This window comes from Gossypium arboreum, chromosome 1 (genome assembly GCF_025698485.1).
Source record: "Gossypium arboreum isolate Shixiya-1 chromosome 1, ASM2569848v2, whole genome shotgun sequence".
NCBI lineage: Eukaryota > Viridiplantae > Streptophyta > Magnoliopsida > Malvales > Malvaceae > Gossypium > Gossypium arboreum.
In genome coordinates this window covers 19,530,448-19,552,973 of record NC_069070.1, presented here as the reverse complement: position 1 = coordinate 19,552,973, position 22,526 = coordinate 19,530,448, and the positions used below count along the sequence as shown (strand labels likewise).

Below are 22,526 nucleotides of genomic sequence, written 5' to 3'. Positions count from 1 at the left end.
TCATTAAATAAAATAGTCATCAAATTTAAGGTTTTTTAACTCATTAAGACAATTAAATCAACTAAAAATTAATATTTTATTATTTAATTTTTAAATATATTTGATAAAAGAAAAATGCTAATTCTTTTTAAAAACAATTAGAAAATAATAAATAGATAAAAGAAACCCTTATTACTTCAAATAAATTCTTTTATTTTTTTTCTTTTACTGTATTTCATTTAAGAGGACCTGCAAAGATCAACTTAACTTGAATCAATAAAAGTATTTACCAACTTCCAACCCAATCTCCAAAGAAAAACAGTCATAGTCCCGGTCACTTGTAATAACAACAAAATCATTTTTCAAAACAAACCAACTCGATTATTCATTGTATATACAATTTTCATTTTAACAAATGCCCTATGAAATTACTTACAATCACAATAGTGCTCGTTCCAGCCGTCCACTATTCAATATTCAACATGACTTATTGTACTAAAAAGCAAATAAATCGGTTCAAGAGTCCATTTCATCTTCATCATCTATCTTCTCAATCTTCATCTTCTTCACTGCTTGTGCAGCATCACTTCTTCTTGTTCCGTTCGGGATTCGAATCAATACATCCGCTTTTTGCCCAGTCTCTGCATTGACTAACCCTCCATTCTTCTCAACCCAATACACTAACTCACTTCCATTCGGAGCATCGATGTAAACTGTCGAGTTCTCATCGATTTCTTCCTTCACAAGCATCCTTGATAGCTCGGTCACAACTTTCTTCTCAAGCCATCTCCTAATAGGTCTTGCACCATAAACCTATATCAAAAGTTAAAAAAAGAGAGACAATGTAACTATTCAACCATACCCTCAATTATATCTGAATATGTATAAGATATAAATGTTAATACTTACTGGATCACAACTCTCAGCAAGAATATAGTCCAATGCTGAATCTTCTACAGCCAATGCAATACCCCTTTCACCAAGGCGGCTTGCAACATCCATCATTTGCAATCTAGCAACTTTCCTCAATTGGTCATGTGATAGAGGGTCAAAAACGGCGATCTCATCGAGCCTGTTGAGCAACTCTGGTCTAAAATGTCGCCTTACCTGCCAAACAATCAAAATCATTATGTTAATACTACTGCTTCAACAACATTATATGACAAGGGTATATGGTGCCAGAAATAGGTCATTTAACTACCTATTGCATGACTCGATCACGAGCAACGTGCATTGTACATTCCCCACTAAGTCCTGAAAGAAGATGTTCTGCTCCAAGGTTTGATGTCATGATGATCACGGTATTTCTGAAGTCCACAGTGCGGCCCTGGCCATCAGTTAACCGGCCATCATCCAAGACTTGAAGTAGTGTGTTGAAAACAGAGAGGTGTGCTTTCTCAACTTCATCAAAGAGTACAATACTGTAAGGCCTCCTCCTCACTGCCTCCGTAAGCTGCCCTCCTTCCTCGTGGCCAACATACCCAGGTGGTGCCCCAATAAGTCGAGCCACTGAATGTTGCTCCATGTACTCAGACATATCGATCCTGATCAGCAGATTCTCATCATCAAAGAGTTGTTCCGCTAGTGACTTAGCAAGCTCCGTCTTGCCAACACCAGTTGGACACAAGAAAAGGAATGAGCCAGTTGGTTGTTGTGGCCTTCCTAATCCAGCTCTCGACCTCAAAACAGCTTCTGCAACAGCATCAACGGCCTGGTTTTGTCCCACCACTCTTTGATGCAACCTCTCTGCAAGCACAATCAACCTCTCCTTCTCATTCTGTCCAAGCCTCGTGACGGGAATGCCAGTCCAGCGGCTTACAACCTCGGCAATGTGTTCAGGTCCAACTGTTTCGGTTAACATTATGTTCTCATCTGCTGTGCCTTGGATCTGGGCTAGTGCAGATTCCACTTCCTGAATCGCCCCATATCTCAAATCAGCAGCTCTTGCCAAATCATATCTCCTTTCAGCCTCCTGTAAAGCAAGCATGAGTTCTTCTCTCTTCTGCTTCAATCTTCGAATCTCATCAACCCTTTCTTTCTCCTTTCGATATTTCATCATCAATGGCAGAAGCTTGTCCCTTAAATCATCAAGTTCTTTCCGGACCTAAACAAAACAAAACGAAAGAAAAGAAAAAGTTATAGATCCAACAAAAGTAAGAACATAAAATTTATCCATCACTTTTTGAGAGTCAAAACTTACTTCAACCAGTCGAGCTTTGCTAGCCTTATCCTTCTCTTTCTCCAATGCATGAAGCTCAACTTCTAGTTGCATTCTTTTCCTTTCATGATTATCAATTTCTTCAGGCTGACTATCAAGCTGAACTCTCACATTTGCACAAGCTTCATCAACCAAATCATTGCTTTGTCAGGAAGATGACGTCCTGAAGCAAAATACCAATGAATATCATTTAGAACTCAGCAAAGAAATTCAAATCCATGCTTTAAATAGATATCATTAAAACTTGATCAAGCATCTCTAAAGAAGAAATATGGCATACCAGTAATATATCGACTTGACAGTTGAGCTGCAATCACCAAAGCACGGTCTTGAATCCTAACACCATGATGACCCTCGTATTTTTCCTTTAATCCTCGAAGGATGCTAACGGTGTCCAGTACACTAGGCTCAGCAACATAAACCTGTTGAAACCTTCTCTCAAATGCAGCATCTTTTTCAACATACTTTCTATATTCTTCCAACGTAGTAGCACCAATGCACCTAAGTTGACCCCTAGCAAGCATAGGTTTAAAGAGGTTGGCTGCATCCATGGAACCCTCGGTTCGACCAGCACCAAGTACTAAGTGGATTTCATCAATGAAGAGAATCACTTTCCCTTCAGCTTCCTCAACTTCTTTCAAAACCGCTTTCAATCTTTCTTCAAACTCTCCTCTATATTTCGCTCCTGCAATCAGTGCACACATATCCAACGCAACGAGCCGAACATCGGCAAGATTACTAGGCACATCTCCCCTCACAATTCTTTGAGCCAAACCCTCTACCACAGCAGTTTTACCAACACCTGGTTCTCCAATTAGAACTGGGTTGTTTTTAGTTCTTCTAGACAGGATCCTAATGACCCTTCTAATTTCTTCATCTCGGCCTATTACAGGATCAAGCTTCCCTGCTTGCTCAACAAGGTCAGTCCCATATGATTTTAATGCTTGAAATGTAGTGTCCCCTGATGCACTCTCCACCTTTTTCCCTTCTTTTCCTCGAAGCTTTTCAAGCTCGGATTTCACTTTTGCTGGTGTAACCCCTGCTTCTTTCAACAAATCCGTAATCTGAGAATCCTCAAGGAGGCCTAGAATCAATTGATCGACCGCCAAATGGGTATCCCCGCGAGACTTTTGGGCGGCTTGGGCGCGACGGACTGCCTTAACAAGAGAAGAACTAGCAGGGACTTGATCTGGTGGAGGTGACTGTGCTGGAAGCTTTTTCAAGGCTTGATTGAATACCCTATAGACGGATTGTGCGACACCATCACCTCCGGCGTTGGAGATTGCTTGATAAAAGATGCCTTGGGAGTCGGATATTAAAGCTACCGCAAGATGGAGGGGAGTGAATTGGGCATGGCCATTGCTCGTTGCTAGCTCATGAGCCCCGGCAAGAGCCTCATTCGTCTTGTGAGTGAATTTATCGGGATTCATTCTCTTTACTTATTATAAAAACCTGCAAAAAAAAAAATCCAAAAACTAAACCCATTCAGTAAATAACCAAATGCTTTGGAACAATGTAAATTGAAAAAAAACTTTATTTTTTATTTTTTCGAATATCTAATTTTCAGAAAATGCATCTTCTTTGATTTACATTTTCAAATATCATAAAAACAAGAAAAATAATAGAAAAGAAAGAAAGAACTCATTTCATACAATTCAAAGCTATCTAACACACAAACACACCAATATAGAGACATAAAAAAGGAAGATTTTTGCTTCTCACCTGTTGATAAGAAATAAACAAACGGAAAATTCGTCTATCCGATAGGTGAAAAACAGAGAGTTGTCTGCGTTGCTCTGTTTCTTGTTGTTAGTCTTTCTTGTCCCGGAAAAGGGAAAAAAAGCTTGCTTTGTTTGATATGTGAGAATGGTGGATTGAAAACAGTGAAGGATTACTTACATTTCGCTGGTGAAATTGCGATGGAGGAAGGAGGTGAAGACTGGGTTTTTGTTGAGGAAAGCGAAAATTCACGAAACATGTAGAAGTTTTTCATTAGAAACAGAAATTTATACACATTTCTTTCTTTTCTAACGTCCGAGTTTGACAGATTTGTCCCCCACGCGCTTTTTTTAATCATTAATGGTTAAAATCTGCCATAGATCCTTGTGTTGTTCATAAATTTGGAATTTAATCCATGCACTTTTATTTTCATGATTTTAGTCCCTATTTTTAAGATTTTAAAATTCAGGTCTAATTGGTAACTATGTAACTAAAAAATTAATATTATAATTAATCTAAATTTTGAAATATTAAAAGTAGAGGAACTAAATTCATAAAAAAAAGTATAGAGTGTTATAACATATTTTAACATTAAAAGGATAAGGATAACTCTTAAAATCACATGTATTATTTAAAATGTTTGTTAAGTTCCAATCTCAATTGAAATATTATTAAAACTTATTTATTTTATAAAAATAGTTTTTATGCATGAGATTACAATTTTAAATTTAAATTTGTTTTTAAATACTGTATTTTTAATAATGGATATTAGTGCAAAATAATATTCCTTATTAAAACTATTGAATAAAAAATATTAATTGATCTAGTAATTCAAATATATATAATAAAATCATTATTAAAGTATTTGCAAAAACTAAAAAATGATATATTATAAATTATCTTGTGATAGCGCAACAACATTGTGCGATACTTTCTACAGTGAGGACTCTAAAAGCTCGACAAGGTACCATGTGGCTCAAGGGATATCTATGAGTACACCTGCTAGTAAAGTAATATGACTCATCCCATGAAAAATCAATAGAATACCTATCTAAAAGTGTATATAAAACTTAAAATATCACTCTCGACACTTTACACTATAAATCTTTTATATCATATCCCATTTTCTCTCCTATCTTTTCCACCGCAACAAATAGTAAAGAGAAGATTCTAAAAGCTAAATTTTTGTGTAAGAAAGATACATTCATGGTTGAAAGATAGAATCTTCAAGGTTGGAAACAAAGCGAAGACAATGACAATTTTAATCATTTCCTCCATTTCACTTAGGGTTTTTAAAAGCTTACAATTTCTAGTTATAAATATTCCTCCATAAAATATATAATTCCAAACACATAAAATCTAGTCGTAAAAAATATCTCAAAAGAATTTCCTCTTTGATCTTTCTCATTCTCAAAATTTCACCTAGAATTTTATCATTGCACAAAGGATATATTTTATGACTATATTTTTATATCTAAGTTTTTTAAATTTATATATATTTTTGTTTAATAAATTTTAATTTATATATATTTTATGAATTGTGTATATTTTCTATTTTTATAAGTTATGAAAAGTTATATACTTAATAAAAGAAATTTTATATATATCGATAAAAGAATGCCAAGTGACGGGTTTTATTGGCTAAAATTACTTGAACTGTTATTTTTTTAATAATTTTAAAAGTTTGGACCAAAACTTATAAAAAATTAATACTTTAGGTACAAAAATGGACAAAAAAAAGTTTAGGTGTGAAAATAGAAAATTAAATATACTTTAAAAAATTGGACCAAAACCTATAAAAAAATATTATATGTACAAAATGATAAAGAAAATTGTTTAAGTATGAGAATGAGAAAATAGGTATATTTCAAAGGTGAAATGTAAATTAAACTATAAAAACTATTTATATAATTAAACTTGCACCCAAATTATAGCTTTTTTACCACTTATATACCTAAACTTTGGTTTATTGCCACTTTTAGTTTATTTGTTTTATTAAAATATATCAGAACCAATTAAAGCACGACGCTTAATATTTTTATTTATTTTTAACTTTATTAAGGGTGTGGTCTAACATATTGAATTGAAAAATAAAAAAATGCATTTTTAAAAATTGATAAAAAATCTGAAAAAGTGAAAAAGAAATATTTCTCACAATCCTTACTTTTAGCTTTTAATTGAAAGAGCATCTCTAGATTTTAGGCAAATATGGTAGAAGAAATGAGAAGATATTTGTTAGCAACATTAGCTAGTAATATGAAAATACAATTAAGTGACATAATTTTCAATCTGCTTTTTAATTTTAAAATTTCAACTTGGAGCAATTTACATAACGAAATTATAAAATCCGGGTATAGGTTTTATTCACCCGCCTCTTTACAATATCCAAATTCCCACTTCAACTTTTCAACTCAAGCTGCAGCGAAAGTAGAAGCCGAAGTAAGACGATAGCGAAAACACAGCCATCATGTGGAGAAGAGCCCTGATGGATAGCAAAGCTTGCCAATCATGGCGCCTCATAGCAAAAAGAGGCGCGGCTGCCGGAAATGGAAAGCACGCCTCTACGTCGGCCTCAGCGGCGGCGGCCGTTAATTCACTATTGCTCCGTTCCCTCAAAGAACACTATCTTGAAGTCTCCAAAATGAATCCCCCTCCTGTATGTTTTATTCTTCATCTCTCTAACAGTAAAATTTTTTCATCTTCAAAAAAAATATTATTGTTAAACCTCTGTAAAACTCTATATGCTAGAAAGCTAGGGTTTTGGATAGGTGTTCAGATGTTGATGAATATATATGTATACAAAAGTGTTTTTTTTTTTTTTTTGGGGGGTGGGAGGGTTTATTATTTGTATGAGATTTAGGGAGGTTCTGCGAGAGTTTTATAGACACAGATATAGGTTCAGTTTCGAATTTGTACGAGTGAGTGGTTGAAAATTGAAATAGATATGAGAAGTGAAGTAATGCATTTTGCTGTCTATGAAAACCAAATCTTTAATCTTAATATTGTTCTATTTTTGTTTCAACTGCCCATTGGAAACAAATTTAACTACCAAATGTCTTATATACCCCATATGTTTTATGATAGAGAAATAATATCGTTCAGCACTTTTTCTGGTAATTACTTTCATTTAGATCTGAAAGTTAGCTTACTTCGACTTCTGTTTCTTTCGGGGATGAAACCAATATGGTAAAAGTCATCAATCAAAGTTTCTCTTGCTGTGGGAAATCTGTTTGTTGGGTTGATTTTATGGTAAATCTAATGTGGTACATTGAAGGGACTTTCTGCTAGTGTGCATGTTCAAGCTCTCATTGATTCTATTTTATGTATACATGATGTTTTAATCGGCTTGTCTAATAGTGTAAATGTATCATGTTGACAGAAAGTTAGCCCTCCTTCACCATTTACGATTATCAAAGGTGCACTTGATTCTAATGGCCCTGTTCTCAAGCGGACGTATGGCAAGGAGGAAATTAGCATCTTTGTGATGCGGTTAGCTAATATTATTCGTGGGGAAGGTGATGATCCTGAGGACGATGGAATTAATCAGTTATTCCTACTTGTAGATGTATCAAAACCTGGACAGGAAGACTCCTTACAGTTTCTATGCGGATTGTATCCTGATGCTCTTGGAATTCACTCTGTTTCAATGAGGCCAAAAGATGAGTCTTCACTGGATGTTGTGCCTCCATCTAAGTATAACGGCCCTGTTTTTCAGTGAGTCATCAACACATCATATTCAATATGCTTAAGTCTTAAATTTGATTATTTGATGCGTCTTGATTGAGCTTTCCTCATAAATTGCTGTGATGATTGGTGTGTAAATGACTAAATCGTCAAGAGAGGAGTTGAAATCATGGGTGTTTTCCTCCTTGAACCTATAATCTTCTCCCATTATCTTGAAAGTGGGAGCATATATTACAATTAGGTAACCCCAGTATCCATTGTCAATTTATCATCAAACTACTTGCTGAAAAAAATTTCAAGTTTTAGCTTGAAAATAAATTTGTAAAACTTGGGTTCCTCAAAGCAGTTTAAGTTTTAGCATATCTGTAACCAAAGAGCAGTGATGCTGCAAAAGAATGTGCAGTGATGGCTTTGGTTTTGGGGGCATTTGTTTTAGGTAATGTAATATAATGTGCATAAACCTGAGGTAAGAGACAAAAGAGAGGTACATTTAAGCTGTTCTTGGATGATAAGAATTAGAGCTGTAGAATGAGAATTAGTCTTGGATTTTCATGTGATTAGAGCATGTTGCCTGGACTTGGATTTGAGCGTTGGATACGGGTATGACTCCGACATGGATATGCTTCAGCTTTTTCTAGGTTTTTTCATGTATTTGGAGGATACTCATATCCATGTCTTAATATGTGTTGAACACAAGTGCTGAACAGGGGTACTTGAGGAAAAATGAAGCGTTTGGTTAGCATATGCATGATTGGTTGTACAGTTGATTATATATTTAGATTTACCTCCAGAATCCCACCAGAGATGCATTTGGTTGTATAAATATTTGATTTTATAGGATAAAATCCGAAACTCCAAGTAGAAGATTTCCATGAGTGGAATGGACAAAATATTCTTATTCTCTAAAGGCTTTTAAGAAACTTCTTCAACTGTGCTTTAAACCTCTAGCCAGGCCCGATAGGCTCTTGTTCTGAATTAGATCTTCAAATTTTTACTTGAACAAGTAAAGTTAACGTGTTTCTCAGGTTATTAGTTACATTACTTTCATAAACGCTTCATTAGTCTTTTTTATAACTTTGATTTGCTTAAAACCGAATTTTTTCAGCCATGAAAATAAATTAGGTAGATACACTCTACTTTCATTATAGATGCTTTGTAGCCACTATGCAATGATAAATAAAGCTTATTTGCTTCTTATTATTTTTCTTTTGGTACAAAGCAGGATTTATCCTAGAGATAGGGGAAGAGGTCGCTGATTTTGTGATTTGAATTCTAGATTTGTAGAATGTCACCTCATTCGGTTGACTAAATGAACTAATTGTGTTAAGCCCTCAATTCATCTTAATCTTCTTTTAGTCATCATTATATAACCCGCTGCTCATTTCTTATGTTTGCTTATTACTAAGCCATCTCTATGCATTTGGGCAGAGATCTTGATGAAAAGATGAGGGATGCATTTCATAGTTTCATAGAGGAACGAGGGGTGAATGAAAGTCTCTTTCCATTTCTACAAGCATGGCTGTATGTAAAGGATCACCGGAATTTGTTGCGTTGGTTCAAATCGGTAGGCACATTCATTACTGAAAAATAAAATTTGGAGTTGATGATGCAAAGCATTGATCAAGTAATTTTATGAAATAGAGTCATCTTTCTACTTTTCAAAATGGTAGATAAAATCTTTGAGGATCAATGCATCATTCCTGCGGGTTTAGATGATGTTTTAGTTTACATATAAGATTCCTTCCTTAGCAAATGGAATTTAGCATTAAGACTCCTTCAGGCTGTCTCTTTTATGTTTCATATTGGAAGTATGGCCTGTTTTTGTGTTCAATATAAGTAAAACTTTTCTCATTTAATTTATTCTAATGCTTTAAGTGCTCTTTTTGGCTTGTTTTCGTTGTTCATTTTATTTATACGAATGCATTGTCTATAAAACATGAAATTTGGGAAATGGATAAGCTTAGACATTCTTCAGCACTTGTGTGGGTAGGGAGCTCTGTTTCATTACTTTGTCGAAGCAGAAACTATGCCTGCTTCAAAACCGCTTCTCCTTTGGGTATAGTTAAGATTCTTTACTTTCCTCATTGGTCCAAACTTTTTTACATTCATAGTTACCTGTTGTTGTTTTAAATCATTCATTAATTAAGCCACTTTCAGTTTGTTCTCTCTGTTGCATTGTAAAGTTTGAGCAGTTCTACAATTGTTCCTTGTTTCATTCAAGTTATTTCAATACTCGATAGCATCATCTGTAATGTCTGAAACTCACTGCTTAAAACTGGCTGATGTTGCATTAGCGAAAAGAATTAAAGCTACTTTCAGTTTTTCTGCACTTTTTCAGTAATCCATTCATTAATGCGCATGTCAATTTTCTCTTTTTGGGTAAAAGAATTTGTTTGGGGGAGATTAATATTTAGTTCTGTTTGAAATTTCGGTTGGCGTTCTAATGGGGTTGCAAGGTGTTTGCGAGAAGAAGAAGATCGAAATTTAATAAAAAAAATAAAAAATTTAAAAAATTCAAAATATTATTTAAAAATTAATAACAGTAATCCAATCCTCAAGAAGGTACAAAATATTCATTAATAATTCATATCAATAGTAGATGGTAGAAGTAGCAATTAGATTGCACTTGGGATATATTAGTTAATAAAGTAAAATTGCATACTAGCAAAGATTTTTCGGTTTTCTTAGGAATAAGATGTAACTCGTGTAATAAATTAAGACATTGCAAAAGGATGTGCATTGGTAATGTAATAGAGATTGACATTGGTTGAACTCAGGGAGATACTTGATAATAGCAATGGATGCTTGTTCTGGAAATATGTTTATCGTACATGACCTGCTACGAGAACCCTACTTGGTAAAATCAATTAAGTGTATTGTGTTTTGATTCATTACGAAAACGGTCCTTTTATATAGAGAAAAATTATCAGATTCCTGGTTGAACAGGAGGTTTGTGTCCTTAGTGCGGTGATTTAATAATGACTAGTAATTTCTTTTTGAGGTTTTTGAACAAATAAAATTATCAGATGTTCATTTAATTAATATTTGTACGTTTGTATTCAATGGTGTTCTTTTAAGAAAAGCAAAGTGTATAAGAAAATATAAGTTACTTGATTATCAAAGTTTTTATTAATATTAACTCCAATTTATATGAATGGAAGATAACTTACATTAGCAGGTAATTTAAATTGTTCATTGCCCGTAGAACTAAGTAAATGATTAAAATAATTGGGGATTATTATGTTGTCTATGAGGCTTATCGGGGAGATGATTTGTCTTAGCTATTGGAGCATAATTGACTCTAATAATTGCAGACACACATATATTGAAAACCTATGCTCTTATGGTAGTAGGTCGAAAGTTTGTGTTTGGGTATAAATCTGATCATAGGGCGGGTCAAGTTAATGTAATTTTTTAGGCCTATTTTATATACCTAGTCACAACTCTGCCCAGAAAATAGACTTAAAATTTTGTCTAAGCCCAACCTAGATAAAAAATACTAAACCTGAACTCAATTCGACCGCTTGTATTAAAAAATTATATTATTTTTTATATAAAAATAAATTTAAAAAATATAATACATCAAATACATTGAAAACATTAAACTAAATGTTTCCCAACACTTTGAAAATATATTAAAAATTTATACTTAAATAACACTACGATAGTTGCAACTTAGCAAGCAAATGTTCCTAAAATAGTAGCAAAATTAAAAATAGAAAAAAGAATTTTACAATATCCAAACAATAACAACAAAATAGTAACAATATAATAACAAAATGACAATAAAACAACATCAAAATAGTAGCACAAAACAGTGAAAAAAAACTAGGCAAATTTAGGCTGGTCTTGGGCCAAAAATCTTACTTGAGGCTCGACCCATTTTGAAAAGGGTCTTGTTTTTTTGTCTAAGCCCATTTTTCGGGTCTATGTTTTTGCTCAAACTCTCCTACTTTTTGGACGAGCTTTCTGGCCTAGGCGGGTGACCTGACCTATAATCAAGTCTAGTAGGGTACATTACTTATGCATGACATGAGTCCACTCACAATAATGGAGTTATAACTCAAATTGAAAAAAAAAGTCATATTAAAATATTGTTGGCAATATTACTACAGTTCGTGTTTGAACGCATAAACTTATACTTAAAAACCTGTAACGCCCTTAACCCATATCCGTTGCCAAAATAAGGTTTCGGAGCATTACTAAGGCTTATCGATTAAACACATCCAAATCATATCAAAACATACATTTTAGGTGCCTAACCAATGTTCCCTCATTGGTACCACGATTATATCATCAAAGTAAACATGTCAAAATAACTATTAATAAGACACCCTAGGTACATGTCGATACAAAAGGATAAACATCACCACGTTTGAGTTTAGGACCGTTGTTGCATGCTGAATCAATGATCAAAATTAAGTACCTGACATGTGCACAGAAAACAAAACCGTACACTAAGTAAAAATTTAGTGGTATTTCTATAATTCGAATATTTAAATATAAGAAATTACAAATATACAATTGAAATATAAAACATATTAATATTTATTTATTACAGCAACCATATCATATTTCATTTGTTTCACAAATATCTCAATTCACATACTTCCTATATAAATAGCTTTTCACAATTTATTTCACATTTCTTTATACAATTGCATTATCCTTTCAATATTCATTTCATGAGTATATAACTCATATATTTCATATATTTGCAACATATTTCACATTCTATTTTCTATTCACTATTTCGCTTCTATTTCTCATACCATACTATTTCAATATCAATCATAAAACTTTATTATTCATTTACCCTATTAACACGACTCGGACTCGGACAGATACACGGATCTAACCTAGTGCCTCATCGGATAATTCGAAGTAATAATTTGACACCTAGTGTCTCATCGGCTAACCCGAAGTAACTTGGCACCCAGTGCCTCTTCGAATTAATCCAAAGTAGTAAATTGCTACTTAGTATCTCATCGACTCGAAGTCGAAGAAATTCCTGAACTCTTCTAATCATATGGCATGCCATCTATATCCGGCTCAGCCCGAAACAGTTAATAAGGTTTAATTTCACTTTTCAAATATAATCAATATCCAATACTAATTTTTCATATAATCACATAATTACATATATATTAATTTCAATTCAAAAATCAATCCATTTAATATATATATATCTACTAATTCAATTCATTCAATCAATTATCAAAATATCAAATACTCACCTCAACATTTACCATATACATTAAATAAAAATTACAACAATTAATAACTAGCTTCGGATTATAGAAATATAAACCAGAAATTCATAGCTATTCCTCGTCGACTTTATCTTTTTCTTTTTTAGTCGAGGATTCTAGTACGACGTTAGTTACGAAAGTAAAACAATTAAAAAAATCATCAATACAACACAATTCAATCTCATAATTAATATTTCAATTTTTATTCCATATTTGTCTAAATTTCAATTTAGTCCCTAAACCGAGACTATTTTTTTCTTCACATTTAATTCTATATTTTCATTCAAATTCTACTTTAAACTAAATTTAACTCCCTAATTTAACCTAAATCCCTAAATTTTAAAATTTTCACAATTTAGTCTCTATTACTCAAAATTTACAATTTATTATACAATTCAATCCTTTTTCATTTCTAGCTTAAAACCTATCAATTTAATCCTAATACTAAAATTATTCAACATTAATAACACCTAAAAGCTCAATAATTTTTAAAATTTCGCATAGATTAGGTAATATTTAACACTGAAATTTCAAAACATAAAATTATAAAAAAGAATTAAATTGACTATCCATTTGAGCTTGAAACTTTGAAACCCTTAACTTTGATCTTTCTCATTTTCTTTCTTTTTCCCTACTGTTTCGTTTGTTCTTTTTCTTTATCTTTTATTTATTTATTTATTTATTCATTCTTTATTTATTTGTTTTATTATAATATAATATAATATAATATAATATAATATAATATAATATAATATACTTAATTCTTAATGTAAATATTATAATATATATTTTAACTTAAAATTTTATAATATTTTCATCCTTATGCCGCCTCATTTAAAGGCAATAGCATAATTGTTTCTTTGGTCCCTTTAATTTTTTAATTTATAATTTAACTTTTAACTTTTATACAATTTAGTCTTTTACCTAATTACTCTTAATTCATGCAAATTCACTTAACCAAAACCTAATTAACCACACAACTAACTTTGTAAATATTTCTAATAAATATTTACAAGTCTGATTTATGAAAACAGAGTCTCGAAAATGCATTTTTGACACCCGTAGCTATCGAGTTGTTACAAAACCATTTCAAGTCAAAATAGTAGAAAAAATAATATACTTGATTTGATAATTTACTTGTTCAAGGGTTTAAATTTATTATTTTGGATTTATTTAAAAATTTTGTAATTTAATATTTTATATCTTTTTTATAAATTTTTGGATTTTTTAATTTCTTAAATATTATTTTGATTTTTGTAACTTTTTAGAGAGATTAGTTTGCTCATTTTTTAGATTGACTAGTAACTAACAGGTATGTACACTCATTTGTTTTTCAATTTATTTAGGTTTTCGAGCTGTAAATATTCAACTTGACTCGAACTCGAAAAAATATTTTACTTATTTGAGTTCATTATAAAAATTGAAAAGCTCAAAATTTTAAAAAATTCTCAAGTTGAATTGAGTTTTGTTCAGCTCTATGACTGATTCGACCACTAATCTGGTTCTTACAACATTGGTTTTTAAAATTTATTAGATCCAAACTAGTCCATTTAGTAGGTACACACATGTTTACAATCCTATTAACGTTTTTTTAAAAATGCTACATATCAAATATGAACATACATTCAACGGTAAATTGACGACTAGTGTAACGATTTGATTTTTAGTGGTGTCAAAAAACGTAGCTTTGGAACCCAATTCCCGTAAATCAAATCCGTAAATATAAAATAAGAATATTTACAAAGTTAATATAAAATATATTGAAGTTCGATTTAATAATTTAACTAAGAAATTTTTAATTAAAGCTCAATGACTAAATTGTAAAAATATAATTGCTATTGAGTTTTAATTGAGAAAAGACTTAGGAACCTAGATAGTAATGATCCAAAAGGCTAAAATAGTAATTAAATCATTTTTGTTATAGTTAGTGGACTATGATGATGATGGCCATTTAAATTAAGGTAATTAAAATTAAAGAATACAAACAAGTTTAATATAATTATAATTAGCTAAAATTAATCTAAATTTAATTGAGGTATATATAGCAAAATAAGTGGAAAGAGAGATGAAAACTCATCATCTTTTTTCCCAAGTCGTCCAAGTTAAAAGAAAAATAAAAGAAGAAAACCTTACGCTACCCAAGTATTCGGTCAAGAAAATTCATAAGGTAACTAAGTTAAATTCATGTAACTTTTATAGATTTAAAATAATGAGAGCTTGATTTAGTTAGCTTATGTATCAATTTGTTCAATTGTTAAGTTTTTAACAAGCGGTCATTGCTAAGAAATTGATGAATTAGGCTTGAATTTGATAGATATTAAGCTTAGGTTATGATAAGGATTAAATTGTAAAACTTAATAAGCTTGATAGTTAACTTTGTAACATTAGGGACCAAATTGAATAAACTAAAAACCTATTATGAAATTTATGTTAGGAATAGAAAGTATAGGGTCCCTAATGAAAGAATGTGAAATCAAATTTTGATCTGATGCTAAATATCGAAAGATATGCATACCCCGAGTATAGGGATTAAATTGAAAGAATGCAAAATATGCTTGGCTTTATATTTGAATGTGAATTGGAGGAAAATTGATATCTTTTATTTATTTTATTATCGTACATAGCTAGAGACGATGTCGGGCCGATGAGAGGGAAAGGAAAGGCGGGAATCGTTGATGAGTAACTGCGATTCGGTTTGTACTTTTATGATTTGAGTTCAATATGTTATTATATATATACGCTTATATACATATGTGTGAATGTTGTCAGTCTATTTGTTGAGGTAAGTTTATTATTGTCACATGATTTGGTTAATACTTAATGATAATGTCGAGAAATTGGACTGAATTGAACATGGTAGAAAAAAGTATGATATAATTGATATATAATATGTTATAGGAATATGGTATAAACCATGCTATGTGATATTGGACATATATGAATTGATTATGATATTTGAATTGTGTAACAACTTGATTTTTAGTGGTATCGAAAAAAGCGGTTCCAAAATCTCATTTTCATTAATCGAGTTCATAAATATTAAATATAAATATGTACGAGGATAATATAAAAATGTATTAAAGATTGGTCGAGTAAATTTTTCAACTAAATAGTCAATTTAGGCTTAAGGACTAAACTGTACAAGTCCAATCACTATAGGTTTTTAATTGGCCAAAGGTTTAGGGACCTAAATATTGATTAGCCAAGGGTCCAAAATGGTAATAAAAGCATTTTTGAATAAATATTGATGGATGATGATGGCATATTTCATTATATGTGATTAAATGATAATAAAACTAATGAAAACATGATCAAACTAATTAATCTAAGTTAATTAAAGTATAAAAGTTAAAAATAATGGAGCGTTCAACATCTTTCTTCATCCTTCAACTGTCCAGCATTGCTAAAGCCAAAGAAAAACACTTCAACCTTTGAAAAACATTTAGCTACAAATTGAGTAAGTAATTCAAGTCATTTTCTTATAATTTTTATAAATTTGAGGTTACGAAAGTTTGAATTAGCTAACCCATTTACCAATTTTTAAAACTGACAAAGTTTTAGAAAGTTGCCATTGTTAATTTATTAAAGAATTAGGCTTGAAATAGATAAATTCTAAGCTTAGAATTAGAAAAGGACTAGATTGTAAAGTTTTTTATCTTATTAGTTAACTTTGTTATATTAGGGACCAAACTGAATAAATGTAAAATTTGTGATGAAATTATGTGAGAAATAGAAAATAAAAGATCTCTAATGAGATTATAATACACGTATATTGTGTTTGATGTGTGCGAAGTGACAAATCAAGGAGAAGCATCATTGAGCAAAGACAGAGGCAAGCAAAAGCTTACCTAGGTTCGACAGCAAGTAATAAAATAGTAGAGGTGAGTGGTTTTGAGTGCTGCAATTAAGCACCAATTCGCATGATAAGGGGAGCTTAGGTGTAACACCCCTAACCTTTATCCGTTACCGGAACAGGGTTACAAAGTATTACCAGACTTTATGGATTAAACGAGAACATTTTATAACATTTAATATACATATTAAGAACCAATCATAAACACTCACATTGTCCCTTATATGAGCCCTTGAGGCCCCATATAAACCTTAGAAGTGAATCGAGACTAAACCGGATACTCAAGCAATTTTTCTCAAAATTTCAAAATATTTTTTTAGGAGCAGGGGACACACGCCCGTGTGGCCGGCCGTGTGAGCGACACGCCCGTGTCTTAGGCAGTGTGGGCATCGATGTGAAGCGCACGGCCGTGTCCCAGCCCATGTCCTTACCCGTGTAACTCTCTGACTTGGGTCACACGGCCAACCACACGCCCGTGTGATAGGCCGTGTGCATAGACCTGGGCATTCTGTTTTGAAATTTTAAGGTGCAGGAGACACACAACCTAGAGGTGTGCATAGGTTGGGCCGGGCCGGGTTTGGGCAGGGCCCAACTAAAAATTTAGGCCCGTTTGCTATGCCCAAGCCGGTCCGGCCCGAAAAATGAGCCTAAAATTTTGCCCAAGCTCAGCCCGAATAAAAATGTTAGAACCCAAGCTAACCAAGCCGCCCATATTAATTTTTATATTATTTTTATATAATTTTAAAATATATATAAACCATCAAAAATACTAAAAAATCAAAATAAATATTTCTCAACAAATTGAAAATAAATTTTAAAAATATGTATATTTAAATAACACTAAAATAGATGCAATTTAACAAGCAAATGCCTCTAAAATAATAACAAAATTAGCAAATGTCTTTAAAATAATAAAAAATTTTGACAATAAAATAAGTTTTATATAATATCCAAACAATAACAACAAAATAGTAGCAACATAATACTAAAATAGTAGCAAAATAGGGAGAAAATAATAAGAAAATAATATTAAAAAAATAGTTTTTTTTCATTTAGTAAATTCGAGTCGGGCCGGGCTCGAGCCAAAAATGCCTTACCCGAGGCTTGACCCATTTTTTAAACGGGCCTTACTTTTTTGCCCAAGCCCATTTTCTGGGCCTATATTTTTGCCTAAACCCTCCCACATTTCGGGCGGGCCGGGTAGCCCGGCCCATGCACACATCTAACACAGCCAGACCACACGCCCATGTGTCAGGCCATGTGTCATACACGGCTGAGACACACGCCTGTGTGGACAAAAATAAGTCATTTTAAAGCCACTTTTCTCACTCAATTTTAGTATCAACCTATGCATAACCATTTCTACACTCACATATCAGAACAATACCTTCTATTCAAGCCAAAAATTAAGCTTTATATCTAACATATCATCACTTATATTCAATATCTAAACTTACCAAGTTATTCATGTATACATATTTGTATATTTAACCAAATTTTCAAACTACAACCATACATCAATAAGCCTTTTTGATTAACTATCATTAAATCACTTTAACCACACCTTATGCACGATTAGTCCATACATATATAAGTTGACTAAAAACATAAACAAAGTGTAACTCCTAATATTTATACAAACCAACTTTACTTAAAACCATTCCAATCCCTATACATGCCATATAAATCATAGTATGTATAGCAAAATCTACCGAAGCAAGTTGGATCGTGTGATCCGATGTGCTAGTCCGATCTTCCGGCTTCTCAAAAGTCTACAAAGAACATTAAACAACACAAGTAAGATTAAAAAAGCTCAGTAAGTTCGTTGGTTTTAAACATAAATTTTATCGAACATACTATAACAAATTATTCAAATAAAACATTTAATATACAATTCCTGCCAAACACAACTTTAATTGATGAATTCACTTATTTTACATCATTGTCAAGAATAACTTTAAATCTTCAATCATTAATTCCAAATGTCACTTACCAACTTTAGTTAAATTGGAGAACGTCTTACAGATATGAGTACATCGTATACGGAAGCCTGAAGGCTATACAGAAGCACATCAATGTTAAAAAGAAACCCGTAAGGGTTGAACGAAAGCTCATAAGAGCTGAACGGAAACCCATAAGGGTTAAACAAAAGCTCAATAGAGCTGAACAGAAACCTATTAGGGTTGAACTGAAACTTATATAAGTTAAATAGAATCTCGTGAGAGCTAAATGGAAAGTAAACTCGAAAGTTTGCAACAAATACTGAACCTCGGTTTACTTGGGTAATTTTACCGTCTATTCTTCCTTTGCCGTCTTTTGCCATAGACCGATTGTACTCAATCTCGCGTTCCATTTGTTTTGAACACTCAATTCAATTTCATAATTTCCACAATATTTTTCTTTCAACAATAGATATGAAAACATACATCATATCATTCATCAATTTAATATATAATGTTAAAGTTTAACCATACGAACTTACTTGGGGTAGATTTGTAGAATTTGTAGTAGCTCAGAGACTATTCTGCTAATTTCCCTTTTTAACGATTATCTACAGGCTCTTGATTTGTAGCAAAAATATGAAAAATTAGCTTAGAGGGACTCTTCTATGACATTTTTGGCTGAAAATTGATGAAGAATTTTCTAGATTTCTTTTAATTGTTGTTTTATTTATTTAATTTTACAAAATTTCCAATTTTACCCTTATTTCAACTAATTTCCTGATTTTTTCTTGCTAATGCCGCCTCAGCCATCCTCTTTGGGCTAATTTTCCATTTTAGTCCTTCTTTATTTATTACTTGAGCTATTTAATCATTATTTCTTTAATTAACAAGTTTTTCACCTTTTTCAATTTAGTCCTTTTTAATTAATTAACTATTAAAACGTTAACATTTTCTAACGAAATTTTAATACTAACTCAATGACACTCCGTAAATATTTATAAAAATATTTACGACTCAGTTTATGAAATCGAGGTCTCAATACCTCATTTTTGAAACCACTTAACTTAATAATTTTTTTCTAAAACACAAATTACTAATTCAAAAATTCTCCTAAAATCACATTTTACTCATAATTACTAAATAATAAAATTTTCGAACTCACTCGTCAGATTTAGTGGTCTTTAACCACTATTTTCGACACCACTAAAAATTGGGTTGTTACAACTCTCCCCCATTTAGGAAATTTTGTCTTTGAAATTTATTACCTGGAAATAGATTCGGATATTTTGATCTCATCGATTCCTCTGTTTCCCAAGTAGCCTCCTCCAAACCATGACGGTGCCATAATACTTTAACTAATGGTACTTGTTTATTCCGTAATTCTTTAATTTCTCTAGCCAAAGTCTTTACCGATTCTTCCGAGTATGTCATATCCGATTGTAACTCAATTTCACTATAAGGAATCACATGTGAAGGATCAGATCTATATCGTCTCCATATTGATACATGAAACACGTTATGAATCTTTTCAAGTTTAGAAGGCAAAGCTAATCTCTAAACTACCGGGCCGATCCTTTCAATAATTGCATATGGTCCGATAAATCTTGGGCTTAACTTTCCTTTCCTTTCCTACCAAACCGTAACTCTTTCTTCCATGGAGATACTTTTAAGAATACTTGATCACCTACATCAAATGCTATCTCTCTTCTTTTTAAATCTGCATATGATTTCTGACGGTTAGAAGCAGTCTTCAAACTGTCTCGGATAACGCGAACTTTATTTTCAGTTTCTCAGATCAAATCGACTCCCACTAGCTTGGATTCACTCAATTCAGACCAATACAATGGAATCTTACATTTCCTTCTATAAAGAGCTTTAAACGGTGCCATTTATATACTGGATTGATAACTGTTGTTATATACAAATTCAGCTAATGGTAAAAACCTTTCCCAGCTACCTTCAAACTCAAGTATGCAACACCTTAATATGTCTTTCAAATCTGAATTACTCGTTCTGATTATCCGTCAGTCTGAGGATAAAATGTTGTACTAAAATTTAACTTAGTGCCGATAGCATTTTGTAGTTTATTCCAAAATTTTGATGTGAATCTCGGGTCTCGATCAGAAATAATGGATATCGGAACCCCATGTACCTCACAATCTCTGGTATATACAATTCCGCCAACCTTTCAAGTGAAAAGTCTGTTCTGACTAGAATAAAATATGCTGACTTAGTCAATCTATCAACAATCACCTAAATCGAATCTTTCTTTTTCAGAGTCACATGTAATCCGGATACAAAATCCATCGTGACATGCTCTCATTTCCATTTAGGAATCATAACAAGTTGTAACAAACCCTTAGAACCTGATGTTCTGCTTTCACTTGCTGACAAATCAAACACTTTGCTATAAATTCACAAATTTCCTATTTCATACCTAGCCAACAATACATCCGTTTCAAATCACAATTCATTTTCGTACTACCCGGATGAATGAAATAGTTGCTACTGTGAGCTTTAGAAAGAATATCATTTTTCAAATCTGAATTATTCGGAACATAAATTCTATTACGATAATGCAACATATCGTTATCATCTATGCTATACTCTGAATGCAAATTATCTCGAACCATCTGTCATTTCATCACCAATTTTGAATCATCATCTTGTAATTCTCGAATCCGTTAAAGGAACAAAGGTTTGGCTTTCAACTCTACTAATACAGAACCATCTTCATTAAGAAACAAATGAGCGTTCATAGCTCGAAGTGCAAACAATGGCGACTTTCGACTGAGTGCATCCACAACCACATTAGCTTTTCCCAGGTGATAGTCTATAACCAGGTCATAATCTTTTAGTAATTCTAGCCACAGCCTCTGTCTCAAATTCAGTTCTTTTTAAGTCATTAAATACTTCAAACTTTTGTGATCCGTAAATACATAACACTTCTCGCCATATAAAATAATGTCTCTAAATCTTTAAAGCAAATACTATTGCAACCAACTCGAGATCATGTATAAGATAATTCTTCTCATGCGATTTTAACTGCTGAGAAGCATAAGCCACTACTTTTCCTAACTGCATCAGTATACAACCCAATCCATTCAGAAATGCATCACTATAAATAACATATTGTACACCTGATTCTGGCTGAGTCAAAACTGGAGTCTCTGTCAACATCTTCTTCAACTGATCAAAGCTCTATTGACACTAATTAGACCACACAAATTCAACATTTTTTTTAATAGTCGAGTCATCGGCGAAGCAATCATCGAAAAGTTTTTGACAAAACGGCGATAATATCCTGCTAAACCTAGAAAATTCGCACTTCTGTTATACTCTTTGGAGTTTTCCAATTCACCACTGCAGATACTTTACTTGGATCCACTCAAATCCCTTCAGCTGATAGAATATGGCCTAGAAATCCAACCTTATGAAGCCAAAATTCACATTTACTAAACTTTGTATACAACTGCTTTTCTCTCAAAGTCTGTAACACAATTCTCAAGTGCTGTGCATGTTCGGATTCCGTCTTGGAATAGATTAGTATATCATCAATAAACACAACCAAAAATCTATCCAAATGGTTAAAAATTCGACTCATTAAATCCATGAAAGCAGTAGGAGCATTAGTCAAACCAAATGGCATTACCAAAAACTCATAATTACCATACTGAGTTCTAAAAGCAGTCTTTGCCACATCACACTCTTTAACCTTCAACTAATAATACCTGAATCTGAAGTCTATCTTCGAAAATACTGCAGCACCTTTCAATTAGTCAAACAAGTCGTCAATACGAGGCAAATGATATTTATTTTTAATTGTGACCTTGTTTAGCTGTCTGTAGTCTATACAAAGTCTCAAAGAACCGTATTCC

At 32.3% G+C, this 22,526-nt stretch overlaps 2 protein-coding genes across 2 annotated transcripts; one reads left to right on the top strand and one right to left on the bottom strand.

Annotated features, from left to right (window-relative positions):
• Positions 1-337: 337 nt before the first annotated feature.
• On the bottom strand, positions 338-3,672 carry LOC108480834 (chaperone protein ClpB1-like). The gene is given in 6 exon segments (XM_053027750.1): positions 338-792; positions 889-1,086; positions 1,181-2,083; positions 2,180-2,337; positions 2,340-2,360; positions 2,478-3,672. Coding segments are annotated over 6 exon segments (2,727 nt in total). The 5' UTR covers positions 3,628-3,672; the 3' UTR covers positions 338-495.
• A 2,505-nt stretch (positions 3,673-6,177) lies between these two features.
• Positions 6,178-9,551, top strand: LOC108480672 (uncharacterized protein At2g39795, mitochondrial). Its single transcript, XM_017783747.2, has 3 exons — positions 6,178-6,572; positions 7,296-7,630; positions 9,029-9,551. Exons 1-3 carry the CDS (start codon positions 6,384-6,386, stop codon positions 9,189-9,191), a joined length of 687 nt encoding a protein of 228 aa, XP_017639236.1. The 5' UTR covers positions 6,178-6,383; the 3' UTR covers positions 9,192-9,551.
• The last annotated feature ends 12,975 nt before the right edge of the window (positions 9,552-22,526 follow it).